Raw genomic sequence first — 22,980 nt, 5'->3', positions numbered from 1 at the left:
GTTCTCAATGGGATTAATGTCTGGGGAGTTTCCTGGCCGTGGACCCAAAATATCAATGTTTTGTTCCCCGAGCCACTTGGTTATCACTTTTGCCTTAAAGCAAGGTGCTCCATCATGCTGGAAAAGGCATTGTTCGTCACCAAACTGTTCCTGGTTGGTTGGGAGAAGTTGCTCTCGGAGGATGTGTTGATACCATTCTTTATTCATGCCTGTGTTCATAGGCAAAATTGTGAGTGAGCCCACTCCCTTGGCTGAGAAGCAACCCCACACATGAATGGTCTCAGGATGCTTTACTGTTGGCATGACACAGGACTGATGGTAGCGCTTACCTTGTCTTCTCCGGACAAGTTTTTTTCCCAGATGCCCCAAACAATCAGAAAGGTGATTCAGAGAAAATGATTTTACCCCAGTCCTCAGCAGTCCAATCCCTGTACCTTTTGCAGAATATCAGTCTGTCCCTGATGTTTTTCCTGGAGAGAAGTGGCTTCTCTGGTGCCCTTCTTGACACCAGGCCATCCTCCAAAAGTCTTCGCCTCACTGTGCGTGAAGATGCACTCACACCTGCCTGCTGCCATTCCTGAGCAAGCTCTGTACTGGTGGTGCCCTGATCCCACAGCTGAATCAATTTTAGGAGACGATCCTGGCGCTTGCTGGACTTTCTTGGGCGCCCTGAAGCCTTCTTCACAACAATTGAACCGCTCTCCTTGAAGTTCTTGATGATCCGATAAAGGGTTGATTTAGATGCAATCTTACTGGCAGCCTGTGAAGCCCTTTTTGTGCAAAGCATTGATGATGACACGTGTTTCCATGCAGTTAACCATGGTTGACAGAGGAATAACAATGATTCCTAACCTCCTTTTGAAGCTTCCAGTCTTATTCGAACTCAATCAGCATGACAGAGTGATCTCCAGCCTTGTCCTCGTCAACGCTCACACCTGTGTTAACGAGAGAATCTCTGACATGATGTCAGCTGCTCCTTTAGTGGCAGGGCTAAAATGCAGTGGTATTGTTTTGGGGGGGATTCAGTTCATTTGCATGGCAAAGAGGGACTTTGCAATTCATTGCAAAGCACTCTGGAGTATATGCAAATTGCCATCATACAAACTGAGGCAGCAGACAGCAGAAAATGTATATTTGTGTAATTCTCACGACTGTAGCAGGCATTGGGGTGGAGGTCAGGTCAGATGAAGTGAGGAAGAACAGATATCACTAAGGTTCTGTCTAGCAACAGAGATGCATTGGCTGTTCAGATGTGTAGGAGACTCAACCTAAGAGTTAGGGTTAAATATCAGTGCTTGTGTGAAAATGTATTTAATGCAGCTGAATTGATCTCTTGGGAAGAATAAACTTGGTTAAGCTTTCATAGTGTCCGTGGAGTTTTATACTCAGAATTAGAACCTAACAAAAGGGTCTGAATATTATGTAAATGGGGAATTTGTTTTTTTATGTGTAATAAATTTGCAAGAATTTATAAAAAGCTGTTTTCACTTTGTCATTATGGGCTACTGTGTGTAGATTGATGAGGGAAACCATTTAATTGAATCCACTTTAGAATAAGATCTGTAATGTAACAAAACGTGGGAAAATGGAAGGGGTCTGAATACTTCCCGAATGCACCGAACACCCACGGTTTTATCAGAAAATGGTAAAACACAACGAGGCTGATTGAACAGATCAGAACGTTTAGCTTAAAATGTTAATAAACTATTATTTCTTCACATTATACTCGCAGCAATGCACACGCGGCAAGACGAAACTGTTCTAATGAGCAACTGATTTGAAAACCAAGAGAACACTAGAGAAATGCTGCTTTCAATGGCATATGAGAACGTGTTTCTAAAATAATTCTACGTTTCTATGGTCAGATTTTGTCTTTGCTAATTTCAAGCAAGGTAAGGCCTGCCTTATAATATGAAGTAAAACATCCAAGTTTCAAACAATTAAGTTGTTTGAGATTTGGTTCCTCAGATTGGTGGTGATGTGCGGTGCACAACAGCCACTGGCCATTTGACCTGAACTAGTATGTTGACAGAATCAAGCCTTAACACATTGTTATTTATCATTATAAACTTTATCAAACTTGACTGTAATTTAGCCATTCTTTATGTAATTAAGTCTTTAAAGTTTGGTTACAATTTCTGGCGCCTCTCCAATTTCTGGCGCATGTTTGCTGACGTCAATGCACTTAGATCACCTTTTGAAGTGTAGGCTTAATTATTTATGTACGTTTATGCAAGTTAGTGTGAGTCACATGCGTTCGACGGATGACAGCTAAAACTAGCATTGTCCCATTTGGCCTTTTTACATCCCATTCAGACTGAAGAGCTCAGACACAGAAGCTGTAGAAAGGCCAAAGTCCTCCACTGTTCACCATCACTCTCCAAGTCTCAAGGCCTCTCGTTTCCAAGCCTCTCTCTCTCTCTCTCTCTCTCTCTGCTGCCCCCTCGCCTCCCCCTCTATCTGGCTTCAGCCTCTCCATTCCTCTCGGCACCCACAAAACCCTAGACCCTCAGCCCTCGCGTGAACTCTGTCTTGGACTTTAGCTGGAGCCTGGACATGGCATGAACGTGTTTCTACTTTATGCATAGAGTTGCCTGTTAGCATTTGCCTGCAGATAGTACTAACAATTGGGTAGTCTCAACTTTTCAGCGCCCTCCACTATTCTTAATGTCAAACTATTTCTGCCCCACTCTACCCATTTATTTGGCTTTTTCTCCTGATTCTCTGTAGTATCCTACTCTAGGCCTACCATCTAGCCTGTCTGTCTGCTTAGTTGGGCTACAACTACGAATTGTGTCGTGTTCATCTTTCAAGCATCCAATTCCTAGCCTCCCCAATGTGCTAGTCCCACACTACCGATTCACTCGAACTGCCTCTTGATTCCCACTTGCCCCCTATTTGTCTTGGCCGTCTATCTTCCCTCTCCCACTGCCTCCCATTTGTATGCAGCTCCAGCCACCAGAATAGACTCTTACTTAAAATGTAATTTGCTCGTGTGGCTCATACCTGCTGTGTTCACTATACACCGTATGGAAGCATGCATCCTGAGTGTCTGTATTGGGCATTAGTAATACATGGGATTTCTGTGTGATCTAAAAACATGGATCAATTTGGTGTGCGGCGGGGATTTCTATTGAGTGTTTGTGCATTAGACTACGTGGTGTTTGGAAAGCTGTTGTCATGTTTACCAGAATTACCACCCCTGCTACACTAATGAGGATTTTACCATCGTGCCATCTGATACCCTCCGAGCTAGTTGTGCTCTCGTTTTTGGATTTCAGCGACATTTACTTACTGGAATCATAACATTTCCATAATCCTTTTTCCTCAAAAACATTTGTTTGGATTCCCACATGCATGTTTTACTTAGCTATTGGTTCTAATTTTCACATGTCCATCTTCTCTTCCTATCCGTGTTCAGCGTGTGTGCCTGTGTTGTGTGTCAATACGCGTTAGTTGTACTTGTGTGTTAAGCTCTTGACCCGTGACTGAGTAACATGTAAGGGCTTGTAGGCATCTGACCCACTTAACCACTACAACCAAATAGATTACCTTTCCCTGACTTCTGTAGTATGTTCTACACTGAGCTGTGAGCAGTGACAAACATGCTTTTTCTGAGCTGTTCTAAGTCTGGCCCTCTACACTTATGGTAAGTCTGTGGACACTACTTCTAAACCAGTCTCATCTCAATACATGCAGTTCTGAGAATGCAAGCACTGATCCAAAGTCTGTTTTGGTTAAAGCGCTACACAAAGGATTAAGAATTTTTGCACGTTATTTTCAGGAAATGTCCGTAATACATCTCCAGTAATAGTGGAATGATAGTATTTCACAGTATTACTTGCCTGCCAAAGTTGTAATTATCTGATATTTTCGCCTATAGATTTCTCCCGCCGGAGCGGTGTCTTTTTGTCAAAATGGGAAAGCTGTTTCGAATTTGTGGCTGTGTTATCTAGTGGAAATCAGGTCAAGTGGCCAACGTAGAAATCACTGTCATATCCTGGTTGCTAAAATTCAAGCTGGTGGACCAAAACCGAAAGTAAAAAGTTCAAGCCTTAGTCTCTCATGTTACAGGGAAATGGGATACAGGGGAGGGGGAGATTTGTTTTGAATACAGCCTAGTGCTGTTGCAATTGACTTAGCTTCCACATAAGGGAGAAATTATGGGTGGAGCACCTAGATTCTAAGAATTCTCAGAATTTGAGTAGGGCAGGCTTATCCTGGATCTGTACTTTGATGCTACCCTTACCTGACGTGAGCAAGAAGTTGCCGATAATACTAATGTGTGACATTCAACTCAAGGTCCTCATCTCAAGTCAAATCGCACCTGTTCAAAAACAAATGGTGTGTTTCTCAGCACAGTTGAAAGCTTTGCAGAATGTCTCCACAGAGTCACGATTCCTTTCTTCGACACCGATGCCATCATGAATCGCACAACATTTCACAGCATCGGTTACAAAACATAATCGAACACGTCTGCACAAACAAACGCAATGCCTTTCTGTAAAGGCCTTTACATCTTCCCCATACACTAGTCTACAGCATCATGAGTCAAACACTTTCATGTCCCCATCAGCCTATTCACTGTGCCTGAAGACTACAAAAGCCCTTGTCTTCTCTTCTCAGAAAACCAATGTTTGTTTACACAAAGACAAGTGTATCCCTACGAGAATGAGTTTATCCGCCTTTGGATTCCATTCTCAGCTCTCTCCATCGAGAAGGCTTTGTGACAGCTCCTCATCTGATGTCCTTGAGGTGGAGGCTCTGCGACAGCTCCTCATTGGATGTCCTTGAGGTGGAGGCTCTGTGACAGCTCCTTATCGGATGTCCTTGAGGTGGTGGCTGCGACGGCGCCAGCAGCACATGGTAAACACAGGAACGTGTGTGTGTGCACATGACTCACTTTTTAATTACATGGAGCTGTTTGAATAGCTACACACACACACACACACGTTCTGGAGTTGTTTCAATAGCTGTAAGTCTCCCGCCGATGTCGGGGTGTCCGGGAGCGCTAATCGCTACATTGTTTGTATTGTATTTGTATTGCTGAGGATCATGGCGCTAACAGACGCTAATGTCCTGCTACTGAACCATTGACGGACAAGAAAAATAAACACAAACCTAAAGCAATTACGTCATCCTCCGAGGGACATTGTTATTGATGCTTTACAGTCAAGCTACTGAATGACAAGGCCTCTCATTTCTTTACATTGTACAGTCGTGGCCGAAAGTTGAGAATGACACAAATATACATTTTCACAATGTCTGCTGCCTCCGTTTGTATGATGGCAATTTGCATATACTCCAGAATGTTATTAAGAGTGATCAGATGAATTGCAATTAATCGCAAAGTCCCTCTTTGCCATGCAAATGAACTGAATCCCCCCAAAAACATTTCAGCCCTGCCACAAAAGGACCAGCTGACATCTTGTCAGTGATTCTCTCGTTAACACAGGTGTGAGTGTTGACGAGGACAAGGCTGGAGATCACTCTGTCATGCTGATTGAGTTTGCATAACAGGAGGGTGGTGCTTGGAATCATTGTTCTTCCTCTGTCAAACATGGCTGACTGCAAGGAAACACGTGTCATCATTGCTTTGCACAAAAAGGGCAAGGATATTGCTGCCAGTAAGGTTGCACCTAAATCAACCATTTATCGGATCATCAAGAACTTCAAGGAGAGCGGTTCAATTGTTGTGAAGAAGGCTTCAGGGCGCCCAAGAAAGTCCAGCAAGTGCCAGGACCGTCTCCTAAAGTTGATTCAGCTGTGGGATCGGGGCACCACCAGTACACAGCTTGCTCAGGAATGGCAGCAGGCAGGTGTGAGTGCATCTGCACGCACAGTGAGGCAAAGACTTTTGGAGGATGGCCTGGTGTCAAGAAGGGCACCAAAGAAGCCACTTCTCTCCAGGAAAAACATCAGGGACAGACTGATATTCTGCAAAAGGTACAGGGATTGGACTGCTGAGGACTGGGGTGAAGCCATTTTCTCTGATGAAGCACCTTTGATTGTTTGGGGCGTCCGGAAAAAAGCTTGTCCGGAGAAGACAAGGTAAGCGCTACCATCAGTCCTGTGTCCTGCCAACAGTAAAGCATCCTGAGACCATTCATGTGTGGGGTTGCTTCTCAGCCAAGGGAGTGGGCTCACTCACAATTTTGCCTAAGAACACAGCCATGAATACAGAATGGTACCAACACATCCTCCGAGAGCAACTTCGCCCAACTATCCAGGAACAGTTTGGTGACGAACAATGCCTTTTCCAGCATGATGGAGCACCTTGCCATAAGGCAAAAGTGATAACCAAGTGGCTCGGGGAACAAAACGTCGATATTTTGGGTCCATGGCCAGGAAACTCCCCAGACATTAATCCCATTGAGAACTTGGGGTCAATCCTCAAGAGGCGGGCGGACAAACAAAAACCTACAAATTCGAATAAACTCCAAGCATTGATTATGCAAGAATGGGCTGCCATCAGTCAGGATGTGGCCCAGAAGTTATTTGACAGCATGCTAGGGTGGAGGTCTTGAAAAACAAGGGTGAACACTGCAAATATTGACTCTTTGCATCAACTTCATGTAATTGTCAATAAAAGCCTTAGGCACTTATGAAATGCTTGTAATTATACTTCAGTATTCCATAGTAACATCTGACAAAAATATCTAAAGACACTGAGGCAGCAAACTGTGCAAATGAATGTGTCATTAAAAACTTTTGTCCATAACTGTACATGTGATCCATTTCCCTGCATTCACCACATTCCATGCCTAATTGCACACACTATATACCTTCCTCATACAGATAACCAATAACTTCTGGTGTAGACCCTCTAACCCTCAACACTCCATATTTCAATAGGATACCTGATAATCAACCCTATCCCAAGTTTAGGAGTTGAGACTCGAAATTGAGGTAAGGTGCATCCTGTTTCCATCTATCAGCCTTGAGAGGTTTCTACAACTTCATGTGGTAAATTCAATTGATTGAACATGATTTGGAAAGGCACACACCTGTCTATATAAGGTCCCACAGTTGACAGTGCACATCAGAGCAAAATCCAACCCATGAGGTCAAAGGAATTGCCCATAGAGCGACGAGACAATATTGTGTCGAGGCACAGATCTGGGGAAGGGTAGCAAAACATTTCTGCAGCATTTTAGGTCCCCAAGAACATAGTGGCCTCCATCATTTTTAAAGCGATGAACTTTAGAACCTCTTCTTAGAGCTGGCCGCCTGGCCAAACTGAGAAATCTGGGGAGAATGTCCATGGTCAGGGAGGTGACCAAGAACCCGATGGTCACTGACAGAGCTTCAGGGTTCCTCTGTGGAGATGGGAGAACCTTCCAGAAGGACAACGGGTTCTTGGTCAACTTGGGCAGCACTCCAACAATCCGGCCTTTATGGTAGTGGCCAGACAGAAGCCACTCCTTAGTAAAAGGCACAACAGCCCACTTGGAGTTTGCCAAAAGGCACCTAAAGAATCTCAGACCATGAGAAACAAGATTCTCTTGTCTGAAGAAACCAAGATTGAACTCTTTGGCCTGAATGGAGGAAACCTGGCACCATCCCTACGGTGAAGCATGGTGGTGGCAGCATCATGCTGTGGGGATGTTTTTCAGCGGCAGGGACTGTGAGACTAGTCAGGATCGAGGGAAAGATGAACAGAGCAAAGTACACTGTGATCCTTGATGAAAACGAAGAGACCTTAAAATAGCTGTGCAGCAACGCTCCCCATCCAACCTGACAGAACTTGAGAGGATCTGCGAGAAGAATGGTAGAAACTTACGAAATATAGGTGTGCCAAACTTGTAGCGTCATAGAAGCCTCAAAGGTGTAATCGTTGCAAAAAGTGCTTCAAGAAACTACTGAGTAAAGGGTCTGAATACTTATGTAAATGTAATATTTCAATTTTTTTTTTTTTTTTTTTTTTTACTTCGTCATTATGGGGTATTGTGTAGATTGAGGGGGGAAAACAATTTGAACCATTTTAGAATATGGCTGTAACGTAACAAAATATGGGAGAAGTAAAGGGGTCTGAATACTTTCCAAACGCACTAACTTTGGATCCAAACGGTCCAAGAGTCTGTTTTGAACATTCCCAGACATATTTTTTTATTTTTCCTGGGACGACAGGACCTTGATTTCAAGCTAGGCCTGGCACAATTACTGTATAAGCGTGTATCCGACAGTTGTGTAACCAGTGTGAAATGGCTAGCTAGTTAGCGGGGTGCACGCTTATAGCGTTTCAATCGTGATGTCACTCGCTCTGAGACCTTAAAGTAGTTGTTTCCTTGCTCTGCAAGGGCCACGGCTTTTGTGGAGCGATAGGTAACGATGCTTCGAGGGTGTCAGTTGTTGATGTGTGCAGAGGGTCCCTGGTTCGAGCCCAGTTACATATGGATGAAATAAAATAACCGTCATAGCCGGAAAAAATACACTCACCGGCCAGTTTTTTTTTAGCTACACCACTCAGTCACGCTCCTACAGACAGTGAGGCACGTGGCCGGGGCTTGCTATATAAAGCAGGCAGACAGATATCCAGTTACTGTTCGATTGAATGTTAGAACGGGCAAAACAAGTGACCTCAGCGAATGAACGAAAACCTGTGTCATTATAGGGTATTGTGTATAGATTGCTTAGGAGGAAAAAACATTTAAATCAACTTTAGAATAAGGCTGTAACGTAAAAAAATGTGGAAAAAGTCAAAGGGTCTGAATACTTTCTGAAGGCACTGTATGTATATATTTTGCGTGGAACGAACAGCTGACTGAAGAGGGGACGGCCTGGGCTTGGTGCGGTTGGGTCCGTTTCTGCTGTAACATGGACTCTTGACAACGTGATGAAACTTTGTTGCTCGTTGCTGAAACGAGTCTTCGGCTGCCTAGGCAACACCCCCCTCCAGGCAGCAGCAGCACACAGAAATACATTGAATATAAAGGGCTTGGAACCTCTGACAATTTGACTGGTAAACTAGCAATGGCTGCCTTTTATTGTGATGCAATCATTTCCATGGAAATGTAAAATGTTCATACAAATTCTGCTAACTGATGTGGCTCATGCAATAGAATGCATTTATTGTAATGTCAGTTGGGTTGAATCAAATCACAGCACATGTTGATGGGTCAAAGGTCAAATAGGGGAGGGGCTGCTTATATTTGTCCTGTTTCACCTCAAGTTAAAGTCAGTAACCTGTACGAGTGGCAGGTGTGAATAAGTGTTTTTTGTATATCCAAACTCCCCCCGGAGAGTGGAGTCATGGCAAGGGATCAGTCATTACTGGGGAAAGGAGGATACCTAGTCAGTTGTACAACTGAATGCATTCAACTGAAATATGTCCTCTGAATCAGAGGTGCGGAGGGGGGGGCTGCCATAATTGACATCCATTTCTTTGGTGCCCAGGGAACATGCCTTGTTCAGGGGCAGAGTGGCAGATTTTTACCTTGTCAGCTCAGGGATTCGATTCAGCAACCTTTCGGTTACTGGCCCAACGCTCTAACCATTAGGTTACCTGCCGCCCCAAAGACCATTGAGCAATTAGCGTTAAGTGCCTTGCTCAAGGGAGATTGACTTTTTTTTTTTTTTACCTTGTCGGCTGGGAGATTCAAAACGGGCAACCTTTGGCCTACTGGACCGATGCTCTTACAGCTCTAGGCTATCTGCCGCCAACTTCCTGCTTTCATTCCTGCTTTGCTCCTATAGGTACACTCGCAATGGCCGCCAGTCCACCCATTATGCCATCATTGACTTGAATGGGGATGCCTGTTCTATTCATTCTATTTCTATAGCAGCACATGCAGTCAGGAGAAGAGAAAGTGTTTAAAAAATGTATACTAAAAATGTATACTAAAAATGTATACTAAAAATCCAATTTAAAAAATGCTTTAAATGGTTATTACGATGAGCGCAGTCATTTGGCTAATTAGCGTAATCCAAAAATCCATGACCGTCACAGTCCTATTTCAAGCCTTGCCTAACACACAAATCAAAGTTTTGCACGCACACACACACAAAGTTAGAGCCCACACAGATCCATCCACAATACCAGTCATTCACACATAGAAAGAATAACTGTAGGATAAGTTAAGCGCAGTAAGTGATGCAGCATTCATTTCTTTCTGTCCCTAGTCCCATCTTGTCTTCCTGTGGGTCTCGCCTCGCCTCCTGCTCTGTAGTCTGTATCCTCTCTATGACTGGGCCCCCATAGGGCTTGCCAAATGACACACACAAGACAGACACAGGATCGCTCACACACGCACGCGGACAACATGTTTCAATAATAGTGCCATGCTGGCCATTTGTCCCTGAACATCGCTGACACAGAAACATGACTGGAGCGGCAGCTGAGAGATGAGTCACTGTGAAACTGTGGAGCGAGAGCAGCAGGACACCGCCGCTATTCATTACACAAACACACACTTACCAAATCAGGTGGTCGGACATACAGATACTCACTCCCACCTCTGCCACGGTGCTGTCATATAAATCTGTAACAACCCAATCCACTGCCACTTATCATTAGTTCTGTCAAACTATTCGACCTCTCCGTCACTTTTATGACATGGAGTGAGCAGTCTGAAACACCTCACACGCAGTCACACACAGTCACACACAGTCACACACAGTCACACACAGTCACACACAGTCACACACAGTCACACACAGTCACACACAGTCACACACAGTCACACACAGTGCAATGGTGTCACTCACTCTACTTACTGAGATGATGTGAGGTCTTACTAACACAAATGGTCACTCTCACATGACGGTCCCCATCTCACGCCTGCCTGCACAGGAGAACACACCGCCACTCACTCAATCATTACTAAACAGGCAACTAAATCAAGACATTGACCATCATATGTCTAATGTATTTGCTCAAGGCCATTGACCAGTCCAACAGTACACAGAAGAATCTATGCTCCGTCTCTTCAATGTCTACAGCAGGGCTGTTCAATGTCGGTCCTGGAGGGGCCGACATTCCTCTCCTTCTAATCAGGGACTAATTCAGACCTGGGACACCAGGTGAGTGCAGTTAACAAAATCCAGAAGGACCGGAATTGAACAGCCCTGGTCTATAGGAATGTGAATGAGAGAATAAAACAATGCCTTTGGGGGCCTTGGAAGGACAACGTGGATTCTATATAAATCTTTGCATTTGACTATTATTTGTATTGTTTTTCCTATAAGTGACCAATATACACTGTGTACAAAACATTAAGAACACCTGCTTTTTCCATGACAGACTGACCAGGTGAATCCAGGTGAAGGCTATGATCCCTTATTGATGTCACTTGTTAAATCCTCTTCAATCAGTGTAGATGAAGTGGAGGAGACCAGTTAAAGAAGGATTTTTAAGCCAATTAAGCCAATTGAGACATGGATTGTGTACGTGTGGCATTCAGAGGGTGACTGGGCAAGACAACAGATGTAAGTGCCTTTGAACGGAGTATGGTAGTAGGTAGTTGCTGCCAGTTGCACAGGTTTAAATGTGTCAAGAACTGCAGCGCTGCTTGCTATTTCACGCTCAATAGTTTCCTGTGAGTAAGAATAGTCCAACACCCAAACGACATCCAGCCAACTTGACACATTGGAGTCTACATGGGCCAGCATCCCTGTGGAACGCTTTCAACTCCTTGTAGAGTCCATGCCAGGCGAACTGAGGGCAAAAGGGGGAGAGTGCCACTCACTATTAGGAAGGTGTTCCTATTGTTTTGTAGTTTACATTTCAAAAAGGGGATCAACATACTGTACTATAACACACAAATTGACACTTGATCGGTACTAAAAGTTTGCGACCTCCACCAGATCGTCTCTAGATCTCTAGTTGTCTTTCCTATGACATTTAGAATGGTGATCAGCAGTCAGAGCTGATCGATACTGCTCTGAAGTGGTTCCTCTGTCTCCCATAGGGATCCCATTGCCTTGACCGATGCCTCGGCTCATTACCACGTTGTTTCTAGATCCGATCTATGGATCGGCCACTGACCAAGGGAAATAGGCGACCATACCTCTTCCTGTGTGTTAATTGGTCCCCCCCGACCCAGATGGGCTAGTAGTACATCTCCACATGTTTATATGCTTGTTTCCCCTCGCTTGAATAGTTTGTGATCGTCCCGCCTAAAGGGGGAAGCAAATGATTGAGCATTGGGGGGAGGGAACGCCATCTCTGCATGTGAAGATGTGAATTCCGCTTTGTTCCGAAAACATTTGCATTCCAAATTTGAACAGTTAAGACTGTCAAGATCACACTAGCTCAGTCACCCAACACCTCGTCCCTGTCACGCTCTGTTCTCTCTCTCCCCCACCAGAGATCTCGACACAGCCCGGGTAATAAAAAAGAATTTAAAACCCAAATCAGGAGCAGTGTTTTAAGAACACTGATAAATAATGTAGAGGGCGTTCTACTGGACAGCAGAGGCTCAGATCTACAGCCAGTGCAGTGCTAGCAGAAAAAGCAGCTCAACGAGAGAGAAAAGTTACGGGGGGATACAGGTGGGGAGTTGGAGGGTGAGAGAGAGAGAGAGAGAGCGGAAGAGACTATGCAGGCATGCAGAGAAGTCACACCAGCTCTGTTCAGCCAGTCTTCTCTGCCACAGGGCTGTTAAAAAGGTAATGGCATTCTGACAAAGATGCTGCTTTTAAAAACAGGAGCTTTCATCTCAACCAGTGGAGAGGAGAGGGGAGAAAATCCACGATGACATGCGGCACAAAATCAACAATTCTAACCAACTGTTCCGTGAGAAAGAGAGAGGGAAAAAAAAGGGGGGGAGAAGAATGCATGCTACGAAAGAGGGTGAAAGAGTGAGAAAGTGCCATGGGGATAAAGAAAGGAACACAGACAGGAAGAGTAGGAATAAGGCAGAGAGGGACAGAAAGAGACAATAGAGCAAAGAGAGAAATCTCAACACAGGAGGAGGCAGTCACGAAACTGAATGCGGTGCTAGTTCTCAGTTGAATCCACATCCACAGTAGAACAGAACTGGCAACGCCTGTACGTCAAGAGAAGACTTGTGAGCAACCCACAAGTGAGCAATTGTAATCTGTGCACTGACTAAAATCGGTCATGTTTTACCCCTCAAAGCCAAGAGCTCTTCAGCAATGCCTGTCAGTTGTTATGCAAGCTGTCAAATAGACGGCAATACATGTAGGCTACGTCATTATCGGTCTCATAGGAGTGGCGCACAAATCGAGCAAGCTACCGCAGCAACCACCTACTACGCACATCGCTGTGGGAGTGTGGGTAGTTGCAGCTCTCCCTTCTCTGCCATCAGCGGTGGTTGGTCGGTGTACAGCCGTGAAGAAGAAACCCTGGGAGGCATAAAATATTAACGAGGGCCCATTAGGAAGCGGAGAGCGGGTTAGCTATAGGTGAGGCTGAGCTCTAGAGGAGAGGAGACCAGTAGAGCATCGAACCCAATCAGAGGCAGAGCAGAGGCCCAACACCGGGTTTAGTGTGGAGGCGAGATATCGAGGAGGACTTGAGATGTTTCAACTTTGAAGATGATTCGACGAGATGCGGCGAAAGTCTCAATCCCAGTTCACCACAGATCATCGTTGTTGTGTATCACGTGTGAGCATGTGTATATTTGTCTGTACGTATGCGCCCCAAGAGGTTGGTGGTACCTTAATTGGGGGAGGACTGGCTCGTGGCAATGGCTGGAGCGGAAATGCTATTAAACACATCAACACACACAGTTTGATGCCATTCCATTCGCTCCGTTCAAGCCACTATTATGGGCCATCCTCCCCTCAGCAGCCTCCACTGGTATGTGTGTCTCTCTCTGTGCAAAGTATAGAAGAGGAAAGGAATAGGTAGGACATGTACAGGTTTAGTAACTGCCAATGGTTTTGGCCCAAGCTACCCAGTGTCTGGAAGTGTCTATTTTGGGCCTGTGTATCAGTCAGTCACGTGGGCTGGCGGGGTGATGGATCATGATGAGATTAGCCCGTTGTCCCTCTGCAGCGCCGCCGTGCCAGGAGTCTGGTGTCACTTTCACTCAGACTCTTTATCAATAATGAGCCACTGGCAGCATGCTACGCTAGCAGTAGGTCACACTATGCTAGGCTACACTGCTCGAGGATATGCCATGATTGCCAAGGGGACCAAATAGGCCTTAAGTACACCAGTACAGCAATTGTAGTATTTTAGTTTAGCATATGTTGAGCTAAATTAGCAATGCAATGCTAAGCTATGCTAATGTAATACCCAAGAAAGGGTTTAACACACAGCCATGAATTTATAGCTATATAGAGAGATACACTGGTGGAACATACATGGCTAAATATGTTACAGTGCACTAGCTACATCCCAAGGGAACAAGAGCCAAAAATAGACCACGTGAATAATTTACAGTACAGGGGGACATATGTGGGCTAATGTGCCATAGCTGGGGATGCTATGTACTCCTAGCCAGGAAACAGAGTATAGTCCCTAACACTCTGTCTGCCTGTGTCTCTGTCTGCCTGTGTCTCTGTCTGCCTGTGTCTCTGTCTGCCTGTGTCTCTGTCTGCCTGTGTCTCTGTCTGCCTGTGTCTCTGTCTGCCTGTGTCTCTGTCTGCCTGTGTCTCTGTCTGCCTGTGTCTCTGTCTGCCTGTGTCTCTGTCTGCCTGTGTCTCTGTCTGCCTGTGTCTCTGTCTGCCTGTGTCTCTGTGTGTGTGTGCGTGTGTGTGTCAATTCCTGACATTTAATCCTAGTAAGAATTCCCTGTTTTAGGTCAGTTAGGATCACCGGTTTATTTTAAGAATGTGAAATGTCAGAATAATAGTAGAGAGAATGATTATTTCAGCTTTTACTTCTTTCATCACATTCCCAGTGGGTCAGAAGTTTACATACACTCAATTAGTATTTGGTAGCATTGCCTTTAAATTGTTTAACTTGGGTCAAATGTTTCGGGTAGCCTTCCACAAGCTCCCAACGATAAGATCCTTCTCGCACATGCTTTTTCAGTTCTGCCCAAAAATGTTCTATGGGATTGACGTCAGGGCTTTGTGATGGCCACTCCAATATCTTGACTTTGCTGTCCTTAAGCAATTTTGATACAACATTGGAAGTATGCTTGGGGTCATTGTCCATTTGGAAGACCCATTTGCGACCAAGCTTTAACTTCCTGACTGATGTCTTGAGATGTTGCTTCAATATATCCACATAACATCCTGACTAATGATGCCATCTATTTTGTGAAGTGCACCAGTCCCCCCTGCAGCAAAGCACCCCCACAACATGATGATTTGCACTTTTCGCACCAAAGTATGTTAATCTCTAGGAGACAGAACACATCTCCATCCTGAGCGGTATGACGGCTGTGTGGTCCCATGGTGTTTATACTTGCGTACCATCATTTATACAGATGAAAGTGGTACCTTCAGGCGTTTGGAAATTGCTCCCAAGAATGAACCAGACTTGTGGAGGTCTACAATTATTTTTCTGAGGTCTTGGCTGATTTCTATTGATTTTCCCATGATGTCAAGCAAAGAGGCACTGAGTTTGAAGGTAGGCCTTGAAATACATCCACAGGTACACCTCCAATTGGCTCAAATGATGTCAATTAGCCTATCAGAAGCTTCTAAAGCCATTACATCCTTTTCTGGAATTTTCCAAGCTGTTTAAAGGCAGTCAACTTAGTGTATGTAAACCTCTGACCCACTGGAATTGTGATACAGTGAATTACAAGTTAAATAATCTGTCTGTAAACAATTGTTGGAAAAATTACTTGTGTCATGCACAAAGTAGATGTCCTAACCGACTTGCCAAAACTATAGTTTGTTAACAAGAAATATATGGAGTGGTTGAAAAACGAGTTTAATGACTCCAACCTAAATGTATGTAAACTTCTGACTTCAACTGTATATATACATAAATAAGAGAGAGCGAGCGAGCAAGAGAGAGAGAGAGACATGATGACAGGTTAGGCTGGCACTGCCAACCATGGAGAAAGTCCCTCCAAACATGGGCAGTATAGGCACAGTTGTCAAGAGTTGAACAGGGCTCGGATATCACTGGTTAAGTACCAACAAGGTGGCCATTCTAATTTTCAGAACACAGCAAAGTAGAGAGATTTATTCATTTTTTCAATTTTTATGATACCGATTTTTCTCCCCAATTTCATGGTATCCAATTGGTAGTTAGTCTTGTCCCATCGCTGCAACTCCCGTACGGACTCGGGAGAGGCTAACATTGAGACACCTCCGAAACACAACCCAGCCAAGCCACACTGCTTCTTGACACAATGCCTGCTTAACCCGGAAGCCAGGCGAACCAATGTGCCGGAGGAAACGTACAACACCTGGCGACCGTGTCAGCGAGCACTGAGCCCGGCCCGCCACAGGAGTCATTAGTGCGTGATGGGCCGGCTGCGACAGAGACCGGACTCGAACCAGGATCTCTAGTGGCACAGCAAGCACTTTGATACAGTGCTTCAGGCCACTACGCCACTCGGGAGGCCAGGAAGACAGAGTTGATTTCATGCAACGGGGTGGTACTCATATTGTGGTTCAGGTCATAATTAAAAGTTGAAAGTTAAGAAAATTTGTTACAACGGCTCCATGTAAATGATACATCTAAATACACAAGATACAGTATTCTAAAATACAAGAAGGTTATTTTAGGTCCAGTTTCATTTTCATGAGTGGTTTTCACATGAACCCAGAGTCAGAGTGTGACAGGTAAGAGTAAGTTCAGCTCAGTGCTAGTATTATTAGTTACAGCATCATACAGAGAGGTCTGTGGTCCAGAAGTGGTCTCTGGCCAAGCAGTAGGCCTATGTCCTGAGGCTGATAGAGACTGAATGATTTCACACTCCTCCACTCCTTCCCTCCTCCTCTCTCCCACCATCTGGTACTGACCTCTGGCTCACTCAGCCCACACTCAGCTGGTGTGTTTCACTCTCTCCCTCTCTTCACGCTCGCCTTCTCCTTTCTACTTACTGTCCTTCCCACGCTCAAATCTCCTTTCCATTCAATTCTTCCTTCTCTCTCCTTCCTTCCGTCCTTCCACCTCCTTACATCCGTCCTTCCACCTCTCCTCCCCCCTCCTTTCTTCCATCCGCCTCTCCTCCCCCCTACTTTCTTCCACCCGCCTCGCCCCCCCTTACCTTCCTTCCACCTCTCGCCCCCCCTTACCTTCCTTCCACCTCTCCCCCCCCCTTACCTTCCTTCCACCTCTCCCCCCCCCCTTACCTTCCTTCCACCTCTCCCCCCCCCCTTACCTTCCTTCCACCTCTCCTCCCCCCTTACCTTCCTTCCACCTCTCCCCCCTTACCTTCCTTCCACCTCTCCCCCTTACCTTCCTTCCACCTCTCCCCCCTTACCTTCCTTCCACCTCTCCCCCCTTACCTTCCTTCCACCTCTCCCCCCTTACCTTCCTTCCACCTCTCCCCCCTTACCTTCCTTCCACCTCTCCCCCCTTACCTTCCTTCCACCTCTCCCCCCTTACCTTCCTTCCACCTCTCCCCCCCTACCTTCCTTCCACCCCCCCTTACCTTCTTTCCACCAGCCTCTCCCCCCTTACCTTCCTTCCACCAGCCTCTCCCCCCTTACCTTCCTTCCACCAGCCTCTCCCCCCTTACCTTCCTTCCACCCGCCTCCCCCCCTTACCTTCCTTCCACCACCCCCCCCCCACCCGCCCACCACCTTCCTTCCACCTGCTTAAGTGCACGTGTAGGACACACATCTCCAAGCCCCATAGGACCCTGTCTAAAGACTAGTGAGACAGTGATCCACAACACAGTACGTACAGGTACAGACTGGTATGTGTGGGTGGTGGGTCACTGAGGTAGAGTAAGAGGAGGAGGGAGAACATGGGGGCCATGTGAACTCACCCTGGGTTGCCAGTTCTCATACTGCTTCTGCAGGTTGGCCCCGATGGTCTCCAGGGCTTTCTGTGGACTCATGGACAGAGGGTCTGGAGGAGAGGAAACAGACACTCATTATCATAAGGACAACATTAGACTTGGATACACACAGTAGTGAAATGCACAAAAATGACCACATTACTCATAATACTTGCACATATATTTATCTAGAAGCATTGCTTTTACAAGATGGGAAGTTAAAAGTATTGCAAATCTGAAGTAACAGATCTGTACACAGTGTGTATTATGGGATATTGGGTATTGTGTGTACATTGATGTACAGGTACAGTCAAAAGTTAGGACACCTACTCATTCAAGGGTTTTCATTTTTACTATTTTCTACATTGTACACTTATGGAATCATGTAACCAAAAGTGTTATATCATAATATTTTTTGATGACAGCTTTGCACACTCTTGGCATTCTCTCAACCACCTTCGTTAGGTTGTCACATGGAATGCTTTTCCAACAGTCTTGAAGGAGTTCCCACATATGCTGAGCACTTGTTGGCTGCTTTTACTTCACTCTGCGGTCCGACTCATCCCAAACCATCTCAATTGGGTTGAGGTCGGGGGATTGTGGAGGCCAGGTCATCTGATGCAGCACTCCATCACTCTCCTTCTTGGTCAAATAGTCCTTACACAGTCTGGAGGTGTGTTGGGTCATTGTCCTGTTGAAAAACAAATGAGTCCCACTAAGCGCAAACCAGATGAGATGGCGTATCGCTGCAGAATGCTGTGGCAGCCATGCTGGTTAAGTGTGCCTTGAATTCTAAATAAATCAGTGTCACCAGCAAAGCACCCCCAACACAATCACACCACCTCCATGCTTCACAGTGGGAACCACACATGCAGAGATCATCCATTCACCTACTCTGTGTCTCACAAATTCCAATTGTCCAATGTCTCCAATTTTGTCTCAGACCAAAGGACAGATTTCCACCGGTCTAATGTCCGTTGCTTGTGTTTCCTGGCCCAAACAAGTCACATCTTCTGCTTGGTGATCTTTAGTAGTGGTTTCTTTGCAGCAATTCGACCATGAAGGCCTGATTCACAGAGTCTCCTCTGAACAGTTGATGTTGAGATGTGTCTGTTACTTGAACTCTGAAGAATTTATTTGGGCTGCGATTTCTGAGGCTGGTAACTAATGAACGTATCCTCTGCAGCAGAGGTAACTCGGGGTCTTCCTTTCCTGTGGCGGTCCTCATGAGAGCCAGTTTCATCACAGCGCTTGATGGTTTTTGCGACTGCACTTGAAGAAACTTGAAGTTCTTGAAATGTTCCAGATTGACTGACCTTCATGTTATAAAGTAATGGACTGTCATTTCTCTTTTCTTATTTGAGCTGTTCTTGCCATAATATGGACTTGGTATTTTACCAAATAGGGCCATCTTCTGTAAACCACCCCTACCTTGTCACAACACAACTGATTGGCTCAAACGCCTTGATGAAAGAAATTCCACAAATTAACAAGGCACATCTGTTAATTTAAATGCATTCAAGGTGACAACCTCATGAAGCTGGTTGAGAGAATGTCAAGCGTGTGCAAAGCTGTCAAGGCAAAGGGTGGTTACTTTGAAGAATGTCAAATATAAAATATTTTTGAATTGGTTAACACTTTTTTGATTACTACATGATTCCATGTGTTATTTCATAGTTTTGATGTCTTCACTATTATTCTACAATGTATAAAATAGTTTTAAAAAAATAAAATAAACATTTAAATGAGTAGGTGTCCAAACTTGACTGGTACTGTCAATGCTACAATCGTGAGCTGCAGTATTCCATGATTTGGATTAAGAGTCCTCCAGCCCATTTGATATGCCACAACACAGAGATCAGATAAATCCCAAAATTGCCATCACAATGAAGCAGAGATTCAGTTTAGACAGTTAACCCAATAGAGAACCAGTATCACAATCCCTCGCCATTTGTTTAGTAGGGCTGTTTCGCTTATCAAATTAAACTACATAACATGGAGAAATCTCCCCAGCGCATCGGACTGAAATATTGGCAAGAAGAAATCAAATTGTATAAAGCATAGCGCATATTATAGATTCTGAAATATCAAATTCTGCCCACAATGCAGAGAATTACATTATTGATTTAGAAATTACCGGATGTATTGACAATATGCATATTCAGGGACACTGACAATGTTTTGGGGACAAAGCATATTTATTGATAGATGATATATTTTCAGTAGCCAGCAAGTCAAGGAAATGTATATTGTGCAGTATAACGCAACTGCAGTGAGTAAATGTAAGATGACCCTAAAGTGGTATGATGCATTCATTTCTCTTCAGAGAGTAAAATGTAGGAAGGAGGGAGGGGGTGAGGTGAGGGTGGGTAAGAGAATAAGAATGATAGCTAACGATTGTGCATTTAAGGTTATTCTAGACAGTTCTTTAAATAAACCATGATCTGATGACTGACAGTTTGCTTTGTGCTCAGTCAAAGTCTACAATGAAACAGGATGTAGGAAGTCTTTGCTTTTTTAAATGTGTTAAGTGCTTCCTTTCATAAACTCTACCATCAAACAGTCTTGAATTTCATGTGGTTTCTTTTTGTCAAACCATCTGTGGGGGTGTAAAGTTTAATTATTACTATCATTTTGTCTGGCTGGTTTCTTCTCAGTTGTCTAATATACTGTTACAAAACGTGGATTACAAAACGTGGATGTAGGCCTGGGCAATATGGTCATATCAGATTACAATATTTCCCTCATTTTTTAACGGTATGAAGATATTTAATGTTTTAGAACAACAAAAGCTTTAAATAAGCTTCAGGAGGAGCGCATGATCGTAGCGTGGCAACAAATACATTCTAAGTGGTTTTAAAATTGAGCTCTCTTTTCTGATTGTTTTATACTCTTCAAACTTGATCCCAATTTTTTTTAGTTGTTGCATTTTTCATACATTTCTGAATTTCCTTCAATAATTTGTTATAATTCCCACAATGTAAAACAATTGTTTTCTCTGTATGGTTCTGTGAAAAGTACACTTTTCCTTTAACAGAATAATTATTTTCTATAAACAGGTTTCCATCAAACCTTTTTATGCGAGTAAAGTACACGTCGGATTAAAAACAAATAGACAAGGTGGGATCTTTGCGTCTGTAAAATTAATTATGCGAGAAATGGTGGTGGAAACACTTATGTGCAAATATTGTTTTAATAACCATCATATCAAAGTAAACTTCGAGTCGCACAATGACGTGTGGTCCTCCCACTAGGCTACAGACGAAATAGGTATTGATGAACTTCACAGGGTGGTGAAAGTGCAAGGTGATGAGCTTGATGCTCCTTTCCAATAAATCTCCAGGGTATTATGGTAACATGTTGATCGACCCTGCAGTTAAACAAATAAAAATGATCTTGCTCTTTTGTCCATAATAACCTTGTAATGTAGGTTTAGACACTAGGCTATACCAGCACTGTATCTGCGAGCTGTTGGTTAGAGCGCATGTGCCAATACCAGTGGGGAAATTCACTACATTACGCAAACATTTGTGACAAAACCAGCAGTAGAGTTGAAAATGCATTGGAACCCCATTTAACTTGTAATTATTATTCAGTACAGTACATGGGAATTTAACCACAAAATATATTTTAATGTGCACGACGTCATCACGTGCAGCCTTTTACCAACAAGTACATTTGATGGAAACCCATCTATGGTTTGGAACCGCAAATATTCTCAAATCTGCAAGAAAACGATAACTTATGCGCATGAAAATCTGTCGCAAATTGGATGGAAATCCAGTTTGTTTAAGACCATATATTTTCAAATGGATTCAATGAATGTACTTTCGCCACAAGGGGCATTGTGCCAACTGGCTTATGTGCCTTTCTTTTTTGTTGAGCAAAACTTTTTGTGGAAGGCATTACACAGAGCACTGAGCCCTCCCCAACGTCTTCGTAATATGTCGAGTTTCCTTGTAGGCCTATTTGGCGTGAAACTGAAGCCAGATGTATAGCCTATTGCCTTTCTGGGGCGCAACTTTTACTTGGGACCCCACATTCTGAAATTGCACATTCTGAAATTGCCCACCCGAGGATAGAGCAGTGTGTATGTGTTGCGCTCTTTCACAAAGTTGTAAAAGCAAGCAGAGCAAAAAATTGGCTACTCTTTAGTTGACTGATGTAGCTGGCAAGGTAACTGCTGTTTAACTTCATGAAAAAAACATAACTGAGCTAGTATTGTAATGTTAGGTAATGTTTCATCCCCTCTTGACTGAGGTAAATTAATAAGCTATGCTAGCTAGTAACTACCAGTCAGGTCAGCTCTAGCCTCTAGTTATCTGTCAGATAGATAGTAATAATAGCCACCTCATATTGTGAACAGCTGTTGTTTGTATGGAAATGTTAAGTCTTTGTTTTGCCCCTTTTCAGAATTAAATTAACTTTGCTAGCTTTCACCGGCTGATGTACCGTTAGAGAGAGCTGGCAAAAAGTTAGCTAACATTAGCTATTCTCTTTTGCCTCAATCACACTAGACCTGAATCAAACGATGAAACCACCAGCAAAACAATTTAAGATTCCTATTCTGACGCTTTTTCAGTGCTATGTGAGTTTTATTAGACAGTATGGCAATGTAACTGTATTGATCAGTTTCCCTAGCTAATTCCCTACTTTTCACACTGACAGTTATTAACAGCGCTAACGTCACAGACGTCATTGTGCACAGTAGAGGTCTGCCAGGGACCTATTCTTCATCTCCCTCCCACCCGCACCCTGCTGGCTTTCTGTCCGACTCCCACCCGCTACCACAAGAACTGGTCCCAAACCCAACATAGTCCCGCCGTATGTGACGCAGATCACTTGCCAGTCATGGTCCCCGCAATGTTATGCCCTTTAGGCAATATCAAATACACAATTAGGTAGGAAATCGGTTACATGTCCAGAGATTCTCACATGGCCCTTATAGTGGGTTACTGGGCTCTATCAGCCAATATGATAGATGTAGTTGAAGTGAGCAGAGTTGGACAGACTTGCACTTTCTCTTGAGCTATTTTTATAGCCTACCTTTTAGCAGTGGGAAGATTGACAGACAGAGAAATATGGATGATCAATATTCTAAGCAATGTAGTAAACTATAGGTTAATCATAGGCTTATTTAGGAAGTACATTT

General features: G+C 44.2%; 1 protein-coding gene across 7 annotated transcripts in view; it reads right to left on the bottom strand.

The window, feature by feature from the left end:
* Positions 1-22,980, bottom strand: part of LOC109865277 (regulatory-associated protein of mTOR) — a 193,356-nt gene that overhangs the window by 144,438 nt on the left and 25,938 nt on the right. For all 7 annotated transcript variants that reach the window (XM_031799187.1, XM_031799189.1, XM_031799191.1 and 4 more), the window contains exon 4: positions 17,817-17,899. In XM_031799187.1, coding sequence (XP_031655047.1) covers positions 17,817-17,899 — 83 coding nt within the window. The remainder of the gene's footprint in view (positions 1-17,816; positions 17,900-22,980) is intronic.

The sequence above is a fragment of the Oncorhynchus kisutch genome, linkage group LG20, assembly GCF_002021735.2.
Source record: "Oncorhynchus kisutch isolate 150728-3 linkage group LG20, Okis_V2, whole genome shotgun sequence".
Lineage (NCBI taxonomy): Eukaryota > Metazoa > Chordata > Actinopteri > Salmoniformes > Salmonidae > Oncorhynchus > Oncorhynchus kisutch.
This window is presented reverse-complemented; position numbering and strand designations above follow the sequence as displayed.